Source organism: Perognathus longimembris, chromosome 13 (assembly GCF_023159225.1).
Source record: "Perognathus longimembris pacificus isolate PPM17 chromosome 13, ASM2315922v1, whole genome shotgun sequence".
Lineage (NCBI taxonomy): Eukaryota > Metazoa > Chordata > Mammalia > Rodentia > Heteromyidae > Perognathus > Perognathus longimembris.
In genome coordinates, this window is record NC_063173.1 from 59,376,440 (window position 1) to 59,396,293 (window position 19,854).

At 49.7% G+C, this 19,854-nt stretch overlaps 1 protein-coding gene across 3 annotated transcripts; it reads left to right on the top strand.

The window, feature by feature from the left end:
• Positions 1-16,365: 16,365 nt before the first annotated feature.
• C13H11orf86 (chromosome 13 C11orf86 homolog) lies at positions 16,366-18,498 on the top strand. 3 transcript variants are annotated; one of them, XM_048359922.1, is made up of 2 exons: positions 16,366-16,657; positions 17,622-18,498. In XM_048359922.1, exons 1-2 carry the CDS (start codon positions 16,397-16,399, stop codon positions 17,757-17,759), a joined length of 399 nt encoding a protein of 132 aa, XP_048215879.1. In that variant the 5' UTR covers positions 16,366-16,396; the 3' UTR covers positions 17,760-18,498. The 3 variants fall into 3 exon arrangements, with proteins under 3 accessions (XP_048215879.1, XP_048215880.1, XP_048215882.1); XM_048359923.1 differs by having other exon boundaries at positions 17,625-18,498; XM_048359925.1 differs by lacking the exon at positions 17,622-18,498 and adding an exon at positions 17,330-17,450.
• Positions 18,499-19,854: the final 1,356 nt, after the last annotated feature.

Genomic DNA, 19,854 nt, shown 5'->3' on the forward strand with positions numbered 1-19,854 from the left:
GGAAAGAAAGAAAGAAAAGAAAGAAGGGAAGGAAGAAAGAAAAGAAGGAAAGAAAGAAAGGAAGGAAGGAAGAGAAAGATCCTGAGTTCAAGCCTTAGTATTAGCACAAAAGAAAAAAAAATTCCTGATGGAGTTGGAGGAAAACGAGTAAAAGATGACAAACTCATAAAACTAGATATGGCCCCATGGATTCTGCTTATGAGCCTTCTCTGAGCCTCAGTTTCTTCTACTCCATAAGATAGGTGGTTTGAGGTTCATTGTTCCTCCACCTCTCCTTACAGGGATGCATACAAGAGAAATGACATTCAATTCTACCAATCAAGAATTAGTGTACATAGCAAGAGGAAAGAAAGGGTCTGGCAAAGGGTGGAACTCATCCAGAACCATTTCTACCAGGTCAGTACCCATCTGCTTTCTCCACCAGCTTTCTAAAAAGAAATCAAGCATAAGATGACAACTACTGCTGACCCAAGGCCTAGAGCAAGAGGACTGCGAGAAATCTATAAGGACCGATTCGTGGATCATAAAAGGTGCCCTGAGGAAAATCCCTACATAATGGATAGAATACAAGAAAAATCCCTATACAAAGGAATTCCCCACTTCACACTAGACATGAGCTCTAGAGAAAATTGAACTACAAAGTCCCAGAGCACCTAGCTAAGAAACACAGAAGGGTATTACTGTGTCCCAAAATCAGGACAGTATCTGGCCAGGCTGTTCTTTGAGACATATAGACAGGACTGGGTATCAGGTAGGGTCCAGGCCCTTGTGCAATTGCATCTCCCAGGCCTCTGAATTCAGGGAGAACCATATTAGGAGAAACCTTAAAGCAATAGATTATAGACAGGTGCCAGTGGCTCATAGCTAGCTCCTTAGGAGGCTGCAATCTGAGTCTCATGGTTTGAGGCCAGCCAGGGCAGGAAAGTCTGTGAGACTCATGACCAGTTAACCACCAAAAGGCCAAAAAGGGAGCTATGGCTCAAATGATAACACACTAGCCTTGAGCCAACAATCTCAGAGGCAGAGCCCAGGTTATAAATGGCAGCATAGCCTGGGAACCAGACGGAGGATTAAAGGACAAGTCCACCTTTACCTCCTTGACACTGTGACTGGCAGGGGCGGGAAACACAGGTCAAGGGTTTTTGCAGAGCCACCTCTCCCATCCCAGACGCATGCATGCATGCTTCCTTGAGTCACTCCCAGCCGTAGGGTGGTCAAGCCTCAAGGTCCTGCTCCTGCCCCAGCTTCCCAAGCCACATCCTTTCACAAGTAGGGCCTCCTGCTACAGCTGGCCAGCTGCCAACTGGGCCCAGTGGGGAGCCAGATGTTACTTTCCTGTGAAAAGCAAGAAAATGCAGAGACCAAGATAAAAGGAAGATTTCAAAACTCAGAGAATGCCTTTTGTACTGACCAGATGTGCATTGCCACTGCTGGCAATGACCCCCGGCAACCCACTGGTCTAGATGCAGACACAGGACTTACCTTTAGCGTTCTGTGGATCTCCTCAGAAGACAGGTGCTATCTAAAGAAAAAAAAATAATAACCTCACTTAGCTGAGCAGTTCACAAAGATCTTAGGAGTTAGAACTCAGACAAGAACTGCTTGTTGGCTTCTAGCTCAGAGGGGCCTTGGGGGACAGCAAAAGGTTGGGGGTATAGCCAGCTTTGTTGTCCAGCTACCTAGGCCCCAGACCATGTTGCTGTACCTGGTTCCTCATCTGTAAAATGGGAACAGAAACAATACCCACTTCATAGGCTCTAGGGAGTGCCTGATGAGGTAACACAAAGGACACATTCTGACTTTAACCAGCATGGATGGCAATAAACAGTTAAGTCAAACCTTTGTCCAAAACCAATGCACAAGAACAAAAAGTTCCAGAACGAGTGCTTGTTTTATCTAAAGCACTTTCTCTTCCTGCCCACCTCATTTGGTCCCAGATCCATTTTCTCCTTGCTGCTGCTTCTAATCTTCCATCACTACCTGTGCTCCTGTTTTGTGGACTCTGGTTTCTATCTCAGGATGCAACAAGACACTAATAAGAAACTCTTTGATGTGATCTAAGATGTCTCTAGCTCCCCAACCTTTTCCTCAGAGCCCTGACATTTCCTGCAGAACCCCATCCTGTCATGCCTAAGAGTACATACCAAATTCTGGCCCACAGGAGCCCACAGTGTTTGACCACTTTTTGGAGTTTACAGATTGCTTCTTTTCAATCTGTAAGACAGCTGTGAGACAGCCAAAGTGGCTAGTCAATAAACACCAAATGGAAACCAACCAGCAAGCTGTCAAAGGGATTGAATCCATGTTCACAGAAAACCAGTTGCCTTAGTAGATTATGTCAAGGCTGAAATGCGATGCTTGGGGCATGCATTCAATCAAATATTTATTGAGTGTGCACCTTGCACAAAGAGCTATGCTAGAAGACATAAGCTCTGCCCAAAAAGTGCCAAAAAAGCAAATTAAGTTCCTGGGGCTGATTTTGAGACAGATGACACCTGACAGGCACCCAAGCCAAGAGCCTAGTGTCAGTTCCAGCCTTGCCATTTCCTAGCTTTGTGACTTGGTATGCACTCTCTGTGTATATAGGAGACAGAGTGCATTCAGATTGGCTTTTATTATTAACAGCAATAAATCACTATTTTATCATCATTACTATTAAAAGAGAGAGCCCCCCTCCAACTAATAGATTTGGCAATGCTTAATATAGATAATCCCTGAGTCCTAATTTTGACAGGACAAACAAGATTAGAGATCAGACTCTGCAGGAAACAAGTCACCAAAAGCAGAGGTGGGTAGGAAACAAGTTTGGGAGGAACAGTGAATCGTCTCATGGGGAACTAAAGCAGAAGTGACCAACCTGCGAGGTCAATGGAAGAAAAGATTTGAATCCTGATTGCCAAGCTGAGGCAAACTCCCATTGAACAAGAGGAAATAATGGATATTCTTTGTCAGTTTCCCATGTTCCACTATCAATCCTTCCTCCTATGTCCAAACATCAATGGCTGACACTAGAAGGCTAAGACAAAGCAGTGAGTAATCTTCAGTCAGGCCAGGTGAGGTTTCAGTAGGGAGCAAGCACAACTCCCTGCTCCCATGATGGCTATCTCTGATGAGAAAATAGCCCCAGCCTGGTATTCCTGCAATACAAAGAACAGGGCCCATTCAGAAGAGAGTAAAGAAGAGCTGGGGATGGGACTCCGTGGTAAAGCACTTGCCTAGGATGCCCAAGGCCCCAGATTCAATCCCCAGCACTGAAAAAATAAGTTTAAACCCGACATCTTGGCACATGCCTGTGATTTCAGCAATGGGAGGCTAGGCAGAAGGATAGCAATCTGAGCCCGACTACACAAGCTCTACCTGAAAAACAAATGAAAAGCAAAAGAACTAGGAGTATGGCTCAAGTGGTAATTTGCTTAGCAGCAGGGCTCCTAAATTCAATCCCTAGTACTGGGTGGGGAAGGGGGAAGCTGGGGTTATTATTAGGAGGCAGCCAAAAAAAGAGGTCAACATTATCTTCCATGAAGCAGTGAATAAAAGGCATCTAGCTCACACAGAAGATGCTTGGGAGAAATGGGACTTGCTCCCAAATTTACTGAGTTGTCATTGCTGCTGATCATCCCTTATCAGCTTCTACCCTTCTCACCTTACTGGCTCTCAATTTGAGCCGTTTCTAACTTGTCCCCAGTGCTGTGTTAAGAACTGAGGATCCAGCAAAGACGGATGCAGACATCTATAGCATGGAACAAGAGACATGGGTCTGAGGTCCAGCCCTGTCACTGGGCTCAGTGCCTCCAGAGCTTGTTGGGGGAACAGACACCCAGCACATGGCCTGGGGTACTGGGAGACAGGAAGAAAGCAAGGAGCAGGACACAAAGAGGGCAACAGCCTCTATCACTACATCAAAGGCAGGAGAAGCAAGACATGGGCCACCAGGACATGGGGAGATCTTAGAGATAGAATTAGCTAATTAGCTCAACCAGGCTGCAAGCAGCAGGCTTCTGTAAGGAGAGACAAGGAGAAGGGTTCACTGGGGTAACCTAAATTAACATTAAGCAACCACAGTGAGCAGAGACCTTCCCCTAAGGGCAGGGAACAGGGAAACTATTAAGAAACAAAAGAATAGGCTAGAGTGTAGTTCAGTGGGAGAGGCATACTTAGCGCAAGGCCTTGGGTTCAATTCCCAGCAAAGGGAAAAAGGATGGCTGTTCTTAAAGTGCTTACCAGAACACAAACATACAACATACAGTTCAAGTCTACTGCTTAGGTCTTCAAAGTCAAGCCAAGCACCTAGCTACTTTCAGATCTGATCTCATTTCCTCACTGACTTACCTGAAAACCCTATTGTCCTCATCTGGTTACCCCGGCTACTCAGTGGCCAACCAGATTTCTCACATCCAACTGAGAAATACCACTTCCTGCAAACTCTCCTTCTATGTTCCAGGATTTCCTCTTGCAGGTTCTAGCTACTTGAAATCCACTCCTCTTCCATAATAAAACCTCTAATCACCACCGCTGCTTCAATGCCAGCATCAAAAAGAAATTTCCTCCATGAAGCCTGCTCAAATCCATCCCTTCTAGCCCAGGCCAGTTGATTTCTCTTCTCCCAGGCTTTTACATGTGGTCTGTCCTGCTTTGGGGGACTCTACTGAACTCTGCTCAACTTCCTTTCCTACTCTAGACTGTGCCTTGCTTCACCTGCTCTCTACAAACACCTGTAGTATGTCCATTTGTGGCTTGGGCTTTATTTTTCTCTCCTCCAACCAGTTTGTCAGTAATTCTCAGACAAAGGATAAGCTTCATCACTTAGGTCATTTCTCAGTCTAGGTCTCTGCAAAAAGTCAATGTACAAGAGAATATGATTAAGAGTTCAAGAGTTAGGATAAAGAGCAGACAAACAGAAAGTTGCAAGTGCAAAGCATGGCACAAGCCCATCAGGCACAAGTATTTCCTTCACAGGAAAAGGGTGACATGGGCCATCCAAGGCTGCTGGTGGCACTGGGTAAGAGGGAAGGCTCATGGCTGACTCTGGGGACTCTAGAGATGGAGTAAGTGAGTGTTGCCACTTCTTGGAGTCTGTTTTCTCAGCTGCACAAAGTGAATAATAAGCTGTGACTTATCTCTAATAAAATGAAAGTGCAATCAATGTTTAAAGAATGTCAAAGGTGCCAGGCACCAGTGCTCACCTCTGTAATCCTACTTAGGAGGTTGAGATCTGAGGATCACAGTTCCAAGCTAGCACAGCCAGTTAAGTCCATGAGACTCTTTATCTCCAATTAACCATCGAAAGGCCAGAAATGGAGCTGGAGCTGTGTGGCTCAAGTGGCAGAGAGCCATTTTTTTGAGTGAAAAACTTAAGGCACAGCACTCAGGCCATGAGTTCAAGTCCTAGTACCAACACACACACGTCAAAGTAGCCAGGAACTTGGCTTAATTCCGTAGTTCGAGATGAGGAAAGAGCTCTCTAAAAGTAAAACAATTTGTACAAAGGACACAGTGTAATTCATGCTGAGAGGAACCTGCAGGGCAGGTCCTTAAAAGCCAAGGATCCTGACTCCTTGCCCAGGAGAGCCTTGCTGAATCAACTTCATAAAATGGAAAGGAAAGAAAGCAGTAGAAATAACGGGCTGGGCCAACCCCGGGCGAATCCCTGCTCCGGGATGTGCTTGGAGCATCCACGGGGAACGAGGACAACCCTCCCTTAACGGCCCGGGGTCTCTCCAGGTCTAGACGGGGACGATCGGGTGCCCGATTCTAGCCGACGGTGGGTTCCGGCCCTCAGGGGCCGGGCGCGGGGCAGGTTGGGGCGCGGTGCGTCAGTTTCTACATCTGCAAAATGGACCGGAGGGCGAGACTGACGCCTCCGGCGGCCGCCGTGGGGCGGGACGCGACCGCGCAGCGCGGGAGCGGGGCCGGAGGGACCGGGGTCGTGGGGCGCTGCACGACGCGGGCAGAGCGGGGGGCGGGTCCGCACCGGTCGGGTCCCCGGAGGGAGGGGGAGGGACGCCGCACGTCGTGCCGCGTCGCGTCGCGCACCGCCCGCCGCCGTCTCCTCCAGCCGTCACTCGCGAAGACCGCGTCGTCTCCGCGCGCGCGACCCTTACATAAGCATCCCTGACGGCGGCGCCGGTGCACGCCCACCCGCTCCGACCCGCCGCAGGAAGAGGAAGGTGCGCGGCACGGCGGACACTCACCTCCGCCCCGCCGCTGCAAATCGTCGCCGCCGCCGCCGCCGCCGCCTCTCAAGCCGCTGCCTCCACTGACAGGGAACAGCTGCGGTCTCCGCGCAACCGAACTTGCTGCAGTCCCGGCCCCGCCTCTCGGACTTCTTATTGGCTCAGGCAGCCCAACCCCTCCTGGTATTGGGCAATCCATTACGTCACTCACCGCTCCCCCAGTCACGACTCCTCCCCGCGCCCGCCTACTCATCGCGTTTGAGCCTTGGCGCCCCACGTCAACCCCGCCCCTCGCGCCCCCGGCGGGCCTCTGGATTGGTACAAAAACGGAGAAAGCCCGCCTCCGTCGCGCCACCGCCTACTCCCTTGTCTCCCGAGCCTCACGTGGGCCGCCCGGCTTGGCGGCGGTCCGCAATAGGCGGAAGTTGCCGGCCTCCTGCGCATTGTGATTGGCTGCTGGCGGGGGTGGGGACGTGCGATTCATTCACTGGTTGTAGCACGTGTCTCCCGTAACCGCAAGCATAACAGACGCGCTGGGGCTGAGGCGTCCGGTCCACACGGCCCTGCATGTTAGCAAAAGGAGAGCTGGGAAGGACGGGCCGGAGGACCGACGAGCGCCCCGCGGGAGGAAAGCGAGAGCGAGAGCGCCCTTGCCACCCGCCTTCACGCGCCTGCATCCTTTAGCGGCTGCGCGGGTGGCCTGGGTGGTCCGGAGGCCGCCCCTGCGTGACCTTGGACGAGCAGCTGCACGTCTCTGAGTTCAGTTTCCCAATCTGCAAAGCTGAGCCGCTCAGGACTGGGCTTAGGAGGCTGCTCGAGATTGGAATGGAAAGCTCCAGAAATTGGGTTCTGTGCCAACCAAGGGAGAGGGAAGAGACCAAAACAACCCCACACTCCTGTCTTCCACTGAAAGGAGACCGGACACTAATTAAAATGCACATGAAATAGCAATAGGGACATAGATTTTTTTTTTTAAATCTGCTTCCAGATGGGAGGTTCGAGGACTGTGAGAATGTCATAATAACTAGAAAATGTTTATGGAGCATGGGGAGAGAGATTATGACTTTTCTCTTCTTAGACTTGGTTAAGGGGCTGGGGATGTGGCTTAGCAGTAGAGTGCTTGCCTAGCATGCATGAAGCCCTGGGTTCGATTCCTCAGTACCACATATATAGAGATAAAGCCAGAAGTGGTGCTGTGGCTCAAGTGGTAGAGTGCTAGCCCTGAGCAGAAATAAGCCAGGGACAGTGCTCAGGCCCTGAGTTCAACCCGCAGGACTGGCAAAAAAAAAAAAAAACACTCCCAACTTGACTTCCTTCCAACTTACCTGTCAAAATCTCACCACTGGGTGGATTCAACACTAGCATTTCAGTAGAAGAATTTAAATCCCAATTTTCTAGACTCACCCATTCCTTTTCAGCACCTACTCTATATCAATGCTATGTTTGGGACAGTGGTGGGCAAAACCCATCCAGCTTTACCATTATGTCATAGAGTTCACATTCTTGGATGGTCTAGTACAAAGACTTTTCTCACCTAATGTGTGTGTGCTGGTTCTGGGGCTTGAACTCAAGGCCTGGGCACTGTCCCTGAGCTTTTGTGCTCAAGACTAGTGCTCTACAATGTCAGACATAGCTCCACTTGTAGGATTTTTTGGTGGTTAATTGGAGATGAGTCTCAGGGACTTTCCTGCCTGTTCTGGTTTCACATTGTGATCCTTAGATCTCAGCCTCCTGAGTAGCTAGCGTTATGGGCGTGAGACACAGGCACCCAGTTCCAACCAAACTTTTATTTATTCAGGAAAAGAGTTAAATCCCTGAGACTTGAGGACAGCCTATCATTTATTTATTGTCTCTTCTAGTCTTCTAGAAAATATCTACCATGTGACTTCCTGTCTAATCTTTCTGCTGCATAGGCCATACCTTGTGTCCTTTAGAAAGGGCAAGGCGAGAGAGGAAGGAGGATGAGGAAGAGTGACCGAGAAGGTGGCTGATCAAGGTACATTGTATGTGTATATAAACAGGCCAGAATGAAATTCCCGCCAGGCACCAGGGACTAATACCTGTAATCTTAGTTACACAATAGGCTGAGATCTGAAGATTGTGGTTGAAAAGCAGCCTAGGCAGGAAACTCTGTGAGATTCTTATTTCCAACTAACCACCAAAAGACCAAAAATAAACTATGGCTCAAGTATAGGACACCAGCCTTAAGCCAAAGACAGTGCCCTGGCCCTGAGTTCAAGCACCAGTACTGGCACAAGAAAGGAAGGAAGGAAGGAGAGGGGGAGGAAGGGAGGGAGGGAGGGAAGGAGGAAAAGAGAGAGAAAGGAAGAAAAAAAGATATAGAAAAAGGACGAGGAGGGAAGGAAGAGAAAAGAAAATAGTGTGAAATGCCAGTCTGCCTCAAGTGGTAGAGTGCCTACCTAGCAATTGCGTAGCCCTGAGTACAAACCCCAGTACCAGCAAAAATTCAAAAAAAAAAAAAAAAGAAGGAAGGAAAGAGTGAACAAGACTTCCCCAGAAGCCTGGTCCCAGAATCCAAAAGTTCAGCAGGAAAAAAAGGAACCCAGAAGGCCCCACATTTAGAGGGGTAGGGAAAATTAAAGAGACAACAACCTGGAATAGACCAGATTTAGGTCAGGGTGTTATCAATGAACTGCAAACTGTGAGGAAGTGGTTTTGGCAGAGTCCCTGGACCATACAAGGAGGAAACTAGACCTTGTCAACTGCACACACTAGAGTTGTGGAGAAGAATGAGCTGTTTACTCCATCATCACACTGCTTTCCCCCCCACCCCTCACCCCCCACAAATCATTGAGGAGAGGGGGAAAGGACAATCCTTGATTTCAAAATACCATGACACTGTGTCACTGTGTCAGAGACAATAGCCAAGAGTCATGGGAGTCTAGGGAGGTCCCGACCTCACGAAAGGAACCTTGGAGAACTTCCTGAAGGAGTCAGTGCCTAGGCAGAGAGAGAGAGAGAGAGAGAGAGAGGGGGGGGGGGTTTCTAGTTAATTTGACGAGGGTCGGAGGGTCGGAGGTGCAGTGAGGACAGCCCACCAGCAAGCTCCTTAACACAGAGACTATGAGCCCAGGAATAGTCCACCCCCCTCTGAGTTTACAGCTCAGAGGTCAGGCATTGTCCTGACAGGACATTCCAGATATGTCAGTTCTACTTGTCTAGGATGATGCCTGTAGTCCTAGCTACTCAGGTGGCTGAGATCTGAGAATCGTAGTTTGAAGCCAGGTAGGAAAGTCTATGAGACACTTATCTCCAATTACTCACCAAAAAGCTGGAAATGGAGCTGTGGCTCAAGGGGTAGAGCATTAGCCTTGAGAGAAAAGAAAAAAAAAGCTCAGGGTCAATACCCAGGCTGCCCCAGGACCCACACCAAACAAAGGAAGGAAGACCAAATTCTGGCAACTTGAGCCTCAAGAGGACCTGGTTGCTGGCAATTCAGAGGGGTTAGCCCTTGATGGAGAGACCCGGCCAGGACAATGAACTTGGTGAAAGTGTAGTGGGGAAACTGAGTCACAGCGTCTGGGCGCCTGGCCAGCTGCTGGGAGCTGTTTGCAAAGCCATCCAGGAACCTAGCCAGGAGATGGGGGCTATCCACCCAGCTCTAAGGCCTAGAAGTGAGACAAGCCATCCTTTGAGTTGCAGATGTCTGGCTCAATGGGCAGAGCCAGCGGGGGAGCCCTGCTCCTAGGGCTGTGTTTGTGTGTGCTTTACCGAGGCTTGGTCTCCACTCTAACAAGTGAGGGTGGTCTTTAAAAGCTTGGTGCAAGCTCTGTGTGAGGCCGTTGGTCTTTGTAATTGGCTGCCTGCAGACTGCGAGCGCTCCACTAAAGACTACTAAATTCCACCTCTCAAAATGTGGCTTCTCTATTTTCTTGTGGCTGCATTTATATATCTGATTTAAGGTACAACAAAAACTCCTACTACATCTGCAGATGAGCCAGGACACTCCCCACTGGCTGTCCTGTGCCTTCTAAGCAGCAAGAACCCTTCTGTGGGTGACAGGGTGGGGGGTGGGGGCAGCAGGAGTAGCTCCTTTTCCTTCTTTCTTTCTTTCTTTTTTGTGCTAGTGCTGGGGCTTGAACTTGGGGCCTGGGCACTGTCCCTGAGCTTCCATGCTGGAGGCTAGCACTCTACCACTTGAGCCACAGCTCCACTGCTGGCTTTTTTGGTGCTTAATTGGAGACAAGAGTCTCTCTGACTTTCCTGCCGGGGCTGGCTTCCAATCAAGATCCTTAGTTCTCAGCCTCCTGACTAGCTAGGATTACAGGCGTGAGCCACCAGCGCCTGGCTTTCTTTGGCTCTCTTTTGGTAAGTTTCCCTCTCCCGGTTTCCAGGACACTCCAGAAGGACTTTTGGAACAACTGGGCTTCCCTCCACAACCACCACTAAGCCTTCCTGGGCCTTCACGGACAGTGAGGAAAAGGCGGCTCCCTGGACGTGCTTGGGGCTGAGGCCAGTCCTTGTGGAGTCCTATCAGCGCATGACTGAGCCGGCAGAGCATGGATTGGATCGCAGCCCTCTCTTGCACCATTTGTGCAGGGTAGGAACTGTTGCACAAAGCAGCCCAGTACTCTTGCCCAGGGAACAGTTTTGAGGTTAAAGAAGCCTAAATCCCAATGCTTCCCCCACCCCCCACCCCCCACCCCACCCCACCCCCGCCAGTTGTGAACTAGGTTTAAACTCCGGGCCTGATCACTGTCTCTTAACTTTTTCCCTGACGGCTAGCACTCTGCCACTTGAGCCACTGTTCCGCGTCTGACTTTTTGGTGGTTCATTGAAGACAAGAGTCTCACAGACTTTCCCGTCCAGACTAGCATTGAACTGTGATCCTCAGATCTCAGCCTCCTGAGCAGCTAAGGATGACAGGTATAAGCCACAGACATCCCACCTAATGACTTCTAAGGAACAGAATACAGCCGAAGAAGTGTCACTGACATAAGGAAGTCCCCAGAGACCCTGGCTCTTGGTCTTGCTCCCCATCTCTGGCTCTCATTTGCTAAGTGGGGTTGAAGGCAGCTGCCACGTGGTGAGCTGTCTGGGGACAACTCGGTAGTGACATCCAACCACCAACAAGAAACTGAGCCCTTCATGCCAACACCCCACAAGGAACAGAATTCTTCCAGCAAGCCCAAGAATGAGCTTGGAAATGCAACCACCCCCAGTGGCACCAGGAAAAGGACCATGAAGTGCACCTGTGCAAGGCAAGGCGCAGTCACGCTCCACCCCGGAAAGTCTGAAATGACAGCTGTGTGCAGGCCTAAGCCACTAAATTCCTTTAAGCCACTAAATTTCATTTACTCTATCATGAGATTTAAATGAAATCCACCCAGGGATTAACTCTAGAATCAGTATAAAAAAAATGCTTTAACAAAAAGTAGTGGTTAAAACCAAAAGATAGCTGGGTACAGTGGTGCCTTACATTTCAGGTACTAGGGAGGCTGACATTGGAAAGAGTGTGGTTCTAGGCCAGCCCGGGAAAAGTAATTCAAAAGACAACTCTGTCTCAAGTGAAACAGCGATGTGGGTGACACATGCCTGTCATCCTAGCTTCCCAGCTTCTGCAAGAAGCTGTGTGTGTGTGTGTGTGTGTGTGTGTGTGTGTGTGTGTGTGTGTGTGTCTTCTGAGGTTTGAACTCAGGATACCACCTTACCCCAGTCAGAATGGCCTATATTCTGAACTCAGACAACAAATGCTGGCAGGGTAATGGAGAAAGAGGAACCCTACTGCACTGCTGGTGGAAATGTAAACTAGTGCAACCACTCTGGAAAGCAGTCTGGTGGTTCCTCAAAATACTAAACATAGACCCTCCCTCCAACCCAGTCATATCACTCCTAGGCATCTACCCTGAGCAACAGGAACCAGGATACGACAAAGACACCTGCATATCCGTGTTCACTGCCGCACTGATCACAATAGCAAAGATATGGAAACAACCCAGATGCCCACTACAGATGAATGAATTTTTAAAAATGTGGTACCTAGATACAATGGAATTTTACGCTGCCATTAGAAAAGATAAAATAATGTCATTCGGGGCTGGGGATATGGCCTAGTGGCAAGAGTGCTTGCCCCTATACATGTAAGCCCTGGGTTCGTTTCCCCAGCACCACATATACAGAAAACAGCCAGAAGTGGCGCTGTGGCTCAAGTGGCAGAATGCTAGCCTTGAGCAAAAAGAAGCCAGGGACAGTGCTCAGGCCCTGAGTCCAAGCCCCAGGACTGGCAAAAATCAATCAATCAATAAATAAAAATAATGTCATTCATAGGGAAACGGACAAAACTAGAACAAATCATGTTGAGTGAGATAAGCCAAGATCAGAGAGATAAACAGTGCATGTTCTCCCTGATATGCAGATGTTAGAATTTAAATGCAACAGGGTATAACAAAGTAAACAGGACTTAAGATACCAATACAGAGTGAGACCAAAAGAAGGACAGCATCTCCTCATATGTACATAAGATAATATACCGACTAAAAAGAACCCCAAAGATAAGGAAACAAAGGACCTCTTTTTAATTTGTCTTGTAGGTTTTAGAGGAGTTTATATATTTTTTATCTCACATATGGTATATACATATGCACATCTGAGGGAAGCTGGGAGGAGAGCATAGAATGAGTGGAAAGCAGATGAAAAAATACAGCAGAGGGGCCCAACAGCTGTAATAGGCATTGGTGAACGTGAACTACGCAACTCAAGGGTGGTGACAGAAGGGAGGAAATGAGAGAAAAAAGAGGGAACTGACAATACTAAGCAAAAGGAAAGAGGTGCACATATCACCTGATCTGGGAGAAATCGTTTTATTGTTAATGTTCATAATGTTCATAGAGTTCATAAGCTTCGTAGATTAGAATGATGATGTCCATCATTGGGAAGGTTCAACTGTAAAATTTATGTAGCTATTTAAACTTAATAAAGGGAAAAAAGTAGAAAAAAATCTTTTTGTGTGTGTGTGCCAATCCTAGGGCTTGAACTCAAGGACTGATGCTGTCCCTGAACTTTTTTGCTCAAGGCTAGTGCTCTACCAACTAGAGCCACAGCTCCACTTCCAGCTTTTTGGTGTCTAATTGAAGATAAGTCTCACAGCTTTCCTGCCTGGGCTGGTTTTGTGATCCTCAGATCTCAACCTCCTGAGTAGTTAGGCCAAAAAGCATGAGACACCAGTGCCAGATTTTAAAGCATTTTTAAGATTAGCATTCATTAGCTCTACAAGGGAAATTGTGACATTTCCATGCATATACTCAAGGGATCCCCATCAAGCTCACCCCCTTTTCATTCCCCTCTGCCTCCCCCTTCCTTCCCTACACAATCTCCACTGGCCTCATTTTTCTATTTTCATAGATGCACACAAGCCATTTCAGCCATATTCATCCTATTCACTCTCCCTGTCGGCCTAACTCCCTTCCACCAGTGCCGGACTCCCCAACAGCCGACTTCGGCCTCATTTTATTTCCTAAACCACCCATTTTATAGATGAGAAGGGTTCACCCACACTAATGAATTATCACTAACACACTGGCTGAATGCCAGGCCCTGTGGACCACGTTTCCTTCGCATGAACATCTAGGAGTCATTTGTCCCTGCTACAGACAGGAGCCCGAGAGAGGGCACCCACGAGAGGCTGCCCACGGTCACAGAGCATCAAGCCATGATGGCTTTTCCCCATTGCACTTGGTTCTTGGAGCCTGAGATCTTAGCTCTGCTGGGCTAGATCTAGAAAAACCTAGCTAGATCTGGAAATATCCAGGCCTCTTGTCTCCGCTCTCAGTCTTTTATGGTCCTAGGGTTTAAATCAAGGCCTGCTAGGCAGGCACTCTACCACTCGAGCCATTTTGCCAACCTTCTTTGGACTGGATACTTTCATTTTGCTCCAAGACCAGGACTCAAAGTCAGAATCTGATGCTTTATATTCATTGGCCAGTGCCCTACCGCCTGAGCCACACCTCCAACCCCTGGTTATTTTTGCAATAGGATCTCACTTTACATCTAGGCTGGCCTGGACTGTGAGCCTCTGGCTCGTGTTTTGCCTCAGCTGGAATGACAGGCAGGTGCCACTGACTTGAGCCATTGGTTGAGATGGAATCATGCAAACTTTTTGCCCATGGCTGACCTCAAACCATGATCCCTGATCTCTACTAGGATTGCGGGCTTGATCCACTGTTCCTGTTTGTTTTCTTTCCCTTTTTTCTTTTATTATCTTCAAGTAGTTGTACAAAGGAGTTGCCATTTAACAAAGAAGTTTCTGAATATATATATATATATATATATATATACTTTTTTTTTTGCCAGTAGTGGGTCTTGAACTCAGGGCCTGGGCTCTGTTTTTGAGCTTCTTTAATCTCAAGGCTTGCACTCTACCACTTAAGCCACAGTGCCAATTCAGGCTTTTTCAGCTTATGTGGTACTGAGAAATCGAACCCAGGGCTTCATGCATGCTAGGCAAGCACTCTACCACTAAGCCACATTCCCAGCCTGAATACACTATATCTTAAGCAATGTCACCCCTTTCAATATTCCCACTCATCTCTCCCCTTCCTCTTTTTGTTTTTTGGACAGGATCTGGCTATGTAACCTAGGCTGGGCTCAAATTTGTGATCCTCCTTTTTAAAAAAATTGCCAGACACTGGTGGCTCCTGCCTGTAACCCTAGCTATTCAGGAAACTGAAACCCGAGGCTCCTGCTTCAAAGCCCTCCTGGACAGACAAGTCTCAGAGACTCTGATCTCTAATAAACCAGCAGAAGCCCCGTAGTGGAGATGTGGCTCAAGTTGTAGAGCCCTAGGCTTTAGCAAAAAAGCTAATGGAGAGTACAAAGCCCCGAGTTTGATCCCCAGTACCAGCATGCGCGTGCGTGCGCACATACACACACACACACACATATTTCTAGCATAGTGAAATATGTATTATATACAATCTACTACCTCTTCATTGTGTGTGTGTGTGTGTGTGTGCGTGCGTGCGCGCGTGTGTACTTGAACTCAGGTTCTGGGCACTGTCCCCTAGCTTTAGTGCTCAAGCTGGTGCTCTACAGTTTGAGCCACAGCTCCACTTCCAGCTTTTTGCTGGTTCATTGTAGATAAAAGTCTCACAGAAAACCGGGCGCCGATGGCGCAAGCCTGTCATCCTATCTACCCCGAGCCTGAGATCTGAGGGTCTCGGTTCAAAGCCAGCTCAGGCAGGAAAGTCTGTGAGACTCTCATCTCCAATTAGCCACCAGAAAATGGAAAGTGGCGCTGTGGCTCGAGTGGTAAGAACGCCAGCCTTGAGCTGAAGAGCTTAGTGACAGCACCCAAACCCAGAGTTCAAGGCCCATGACCAAAGCGGGTATGTATATCTCACAGACTTTCCTGCTTAGGCTGGCTCTGAACCTCGGTCTTCCGATCTCAGCCTCTTGAGTAGGGAGGATGACACGCGGGAGCCATTGGCGTCAGCCCCCACCTCATGTTTGAAGTGGACAGTGAAGTAGCACAAGTGCACTCAGCATTGTGCAGTCAGCCCCCGAGGTCTTCTCAGCTCATAACACTAAGCATCCACAGCCACTGAACAGGCGTCTGCAGCAGCTGGCAAGCCCCGTACTATCTTGTAACGCTCCAAATGTGATTGTATTAGGTTGATGCTGTCCTGAATTATAAAATCCTGTCTGTTTTGCCACCGAGACATCTGTACTCAGTGTCATCAGGATGGATGGTGAGGACAGCCAGAGCCACCCTTCAGAGGCAAGAGGATGGAGACTTCCAGACCAGCCTGGGCTACTCAGTGAGACCTTATCTCAAACAACAGAGAGAGAGAGAGAGAGAGAGAGAGAGAGAGAGCTAGCGCTGAGCCCCCTGGTTCATGCCTGTAAATCCTAGCTACTCGGGAGGCTGAGATCTGAGGACAAATCTGTAGAACTCTTATCAACAATTAACCACAAAAATCTAGAAGGAGATAGAGTGTCAGCCTTGAGCTAAAAAGCTCAAGGACAGCATCCAGGCCCTGAGTTCAAATCCCAGGACAGGTACAGAGAGACAGACAGGGAGCGTGCGCCCCCTGGGCTGTGCTCCTTGCCCCAGAAGGTGGGTGACTCAGGACACTCAGTCTCCGTGACCTGCCCTTTGGTTTATGGCCGCCACCTCACTCAGCACTAACCTTTGCCCCCCAGAGCTCCTTCATCAGATGGGGAGAGACAGCCGCCTTCGCAGAGGGCGAGCAGCTTCCGGAGCCATGGGAACTGGCCTGCGCAGTCAGTCCCTGCGGGGACCCCGGCCCTCCTATGGGAAGCTCCAGGAGCCCCGGGGAACACCCCGCCGGGCACTGAGCCTCAGACTGGGCCAAGAGAAGGCCAAGTCCCAAGGTCTGGATGGTGGCACAGAAGGGCTAGACACCCCTGTTTCTGAACGGCTGTCGGGGACCCTGGAAGACACAGAGCAGCTGATCCAAGCCCAGCGAGGAGGCAGCCGGCGGTGGCTGAGGCAGTACCGACAGGTATGGCCAAGAGCTGAAGTTGGGGTGCTGCTGGGGTAAGGGTTCCCAGGAGAGGGACCCAGGAAAACAAAGGTCCAGGATCAGGAAAACAAGGCAGCTGTCTGGAGGAGACAACACCCCCCCCCCACCCCCGGGGTGTAGTTGAGATTTATTCCATATCACTGGGGAGTCATTTTAAAGTTCCAGAGGAGGAGAGGAAGTAATAGTCAGAGCTGGATTTGTTGGCTTTTGTTTGGGTTCTTTTTGGGGGAGGAGGGTGTTGTTATTTGTGTGTGTGTGTGTGTGTGTGTGTGTGTGTGTGTGTGTGTGTTGTGCCAATACTGGGCTTGAACTTAGGGCCTGATGCGTTTGGTTGGCTTTTTTTTTTTTAACTGATGGCTGGCACTCTACCCCTTGAGCCATATCTCAACCTCTGGTGTTTTGGTGGTTAATTGAAGATAAGAGCCTCATAGCCTTTTTCTGTCCAGGCTGGCTTTGAACTTCAGTCTTCAGATTTGAGACTCCTGAATAGCTAGGATTACAGGTGTGAGCCACCAGCTGCCTGTCTGGATCTCTCTCTCTCTCTCTCTCTCTCTCTCTCTCTCTCTCTCTCTCTCTCTCTCTCTCAAGTAGGATCTTGTTGCACAGTCCAGGGTTACCTTGAACTTATGATCAACCTGTCTCCACCTCCAGAGAGTTGGGGTCACAGGTGTGTGCCACCACACCCAGATTCCAGAGCGATTTTCCATGATCAATGTACAAATGTTGAATGGGTGAATGGACCTGGCAGGAGGCCAGGAGAACAACCAACTTCTCACAAGTTGCATTTTGACAAGGGCCGATTCTTTGCACGGGCTCCAGCTCGGAGGGTCTCCCAGAGGGAGCAGCCTTCTCTCCGGGCTCTACCCCCACCTGGTGGCTGTGAGTGGAGTAGCACCTGAAGCCCACCACTCAGCCAGCTTCTCCCCCTACCTTGGTCTTCCAGCAGGTGAAGAGAAGGTGGGAGAACTTTGTCGCCAGCTTCCCCAGCGTGACCTTGAGTCGGCCAGCCACCCAGGAAACCCCCTGTGAGCACCCCCAGCTAGAGATGCAGGACGCCCCCCTGGGAATGCCTGCCAGCTGATCTGTTTCTCCTCTGGACTCTGGACTGCTCCTGCCTTCCTGGAGGAGGCTCTGCAATCAACTCTGCGCCTTGCAGGCCGGTCCTGCTGCTTGGATATCTTGGCCACAACCTCAACAGAACAGAGAAAGGGCTCAGCTCTCTGCCCACTGAGTTTGGGCCCTTGGACCGTGACGCATATTAAGATTTTGGAAGTGCTCATCTCCACAGAAGTGGGGGGGGGTGTCAGTGCCCCTGGCCCCCCCACAAAACCAGGCATCCACGTCCAGGACAGAGCTTGGTGAAGTCAACCCATGACTGAGGCTCTTGGACATCATCTGGTCACAGGGCCAAGCTTGGCCTGTCCTTCCGGTCACCTGCACCTTCTGGTCACCTGCTTGTGAGGAGCCAGAAAATGGCAGGTCTCCCTTACAGATGGCGAGCCCTCGAGGGCAAGGACCCCATCTGCTCAGTCCTCAGTTGGGTCTTCTGTGCTGAGAGGCACAGGCCTGAATGTGTCTGCCTTTGGGACTCATAGTATCCCAATGAGGGAATTAGGGGAACCTTCCATCTCCATTTAACAGAGGGAGAAACTGAGGCCCAAGGTGGAGTAAAGGGGGGAACTGAGGCCTGGAAATGGAAGGGATTTGCTCTTTATGACTTCTCTAGCCCCACCTCACCCCCCCCCCAATGGCTGCCAAGACTGGGGCTGAAAACAAAGTAATAAAGGTGCTGAGCTGAAATAAACAATTTGCCTCATGACTAACTTGCTGGCTCAGTCTTTCCCAACAGCAGTCCAGGCAAGGCAGGCTGGGCCAGAGCACACACAGAGCTCATGCTGAGGCTCAGAGAGGGCAAGGGACTCTCCCAGGGCCACACAGAGAAACAGGATCTGACCAGAAGAGCCTGAGTTCTTTAAGAGATACTAGCCCTTCCTATGGGCCTCCTGGACCAGGCCCAAGGTCAAGGCAAACCAAGCATCTGGCATGCTTGGAGATTAGGATGTCCCAGCCACAGAATGGTGGGCTCCCTGGTCCCCTAGAGCTCAGAACTCTAGCAGGGCCTCCCAGGTACAAGAATGAGCTTGAGAAATGTTTATCCCAGTCACTAGAGCCTAGCCTGAAAAGCAGATCGTGAGATTCGAACACAGGCTCATTAGTTCCAAACTTCAGATTACTTCTCAGGCCCCTTTTGCATTAGCAGGATGCCCCCAAGAAACCCCCGACTCCAGAAAGCAGTTGGATTCTACAACTCTGACTAGGCCTCTCCGTGTCTGGGAGAAGCTCAGCCTCCAGGTCCCTGCCGTTCTCCTTCTGTTCCACAGGTTCTGAGATCTGTCTAGTTATGCACTTCCTTCTTCATCCAGATCCAAAGTTCCACAGAGAGCCATGCTGGTGGCTCATGTCTATAATCCTAACTACTCAGGAGGCTGAGATCTGAGGATCAAAGTTCAAAGCTAGCCTAGACAGGAAAATCTGTGACATTCTTATCTCAATTAACCACCAAAGGGTGAGAAGTGGAGCTGTGGCTCAAGTGGTAGAGTGCCTGTCTTGAGGAAAAAAGCTAAAGGACAATAGCCAGGCCCTGAGTTCAAGCCCCAGTACTGGTACAAAAAATCCTACAGGGACCTGGCCTGTTCACTTGTCAGTGCCAAGATTTCGGCCTGACAATTAGTGGGTACTCCATAAATGACTGAGTCCATTAAGGATCCACTCAAGGTCACCCGGTGAGTTAACAGTCTGATCTTCTCCTTGTAGACCTGAGGTCACAATTCCTGCCTCAACACATCAGCAACTCTATTTCTGGGGAGCACATTTCTGGGGTCCTTGACAGAGACTGCTCCCCCAACCCGCACTCTGCTGAGTCATTTCCAAAACTGGCCATGACTGTCCCTCCCCTTAGGGGTACCTTCGGCCTTGCGTCCTTGTCACATCGACTGCTTTCGTTCTGAAGCTTAGGCTCAGTCCCCAGCGTGGCACTGTTGGGAGGCGGGGCTTAGCGGGAGGCTGTTAGGTCATTGGGGATATGCCTCCAAAGTGGATTGTGGGACCTCAGCCTCCTCCTGTCCCCTCTTTGCCTCCTGGCCCTGAGGTAAGCACTTTTGCCCTGCCACAAGCCT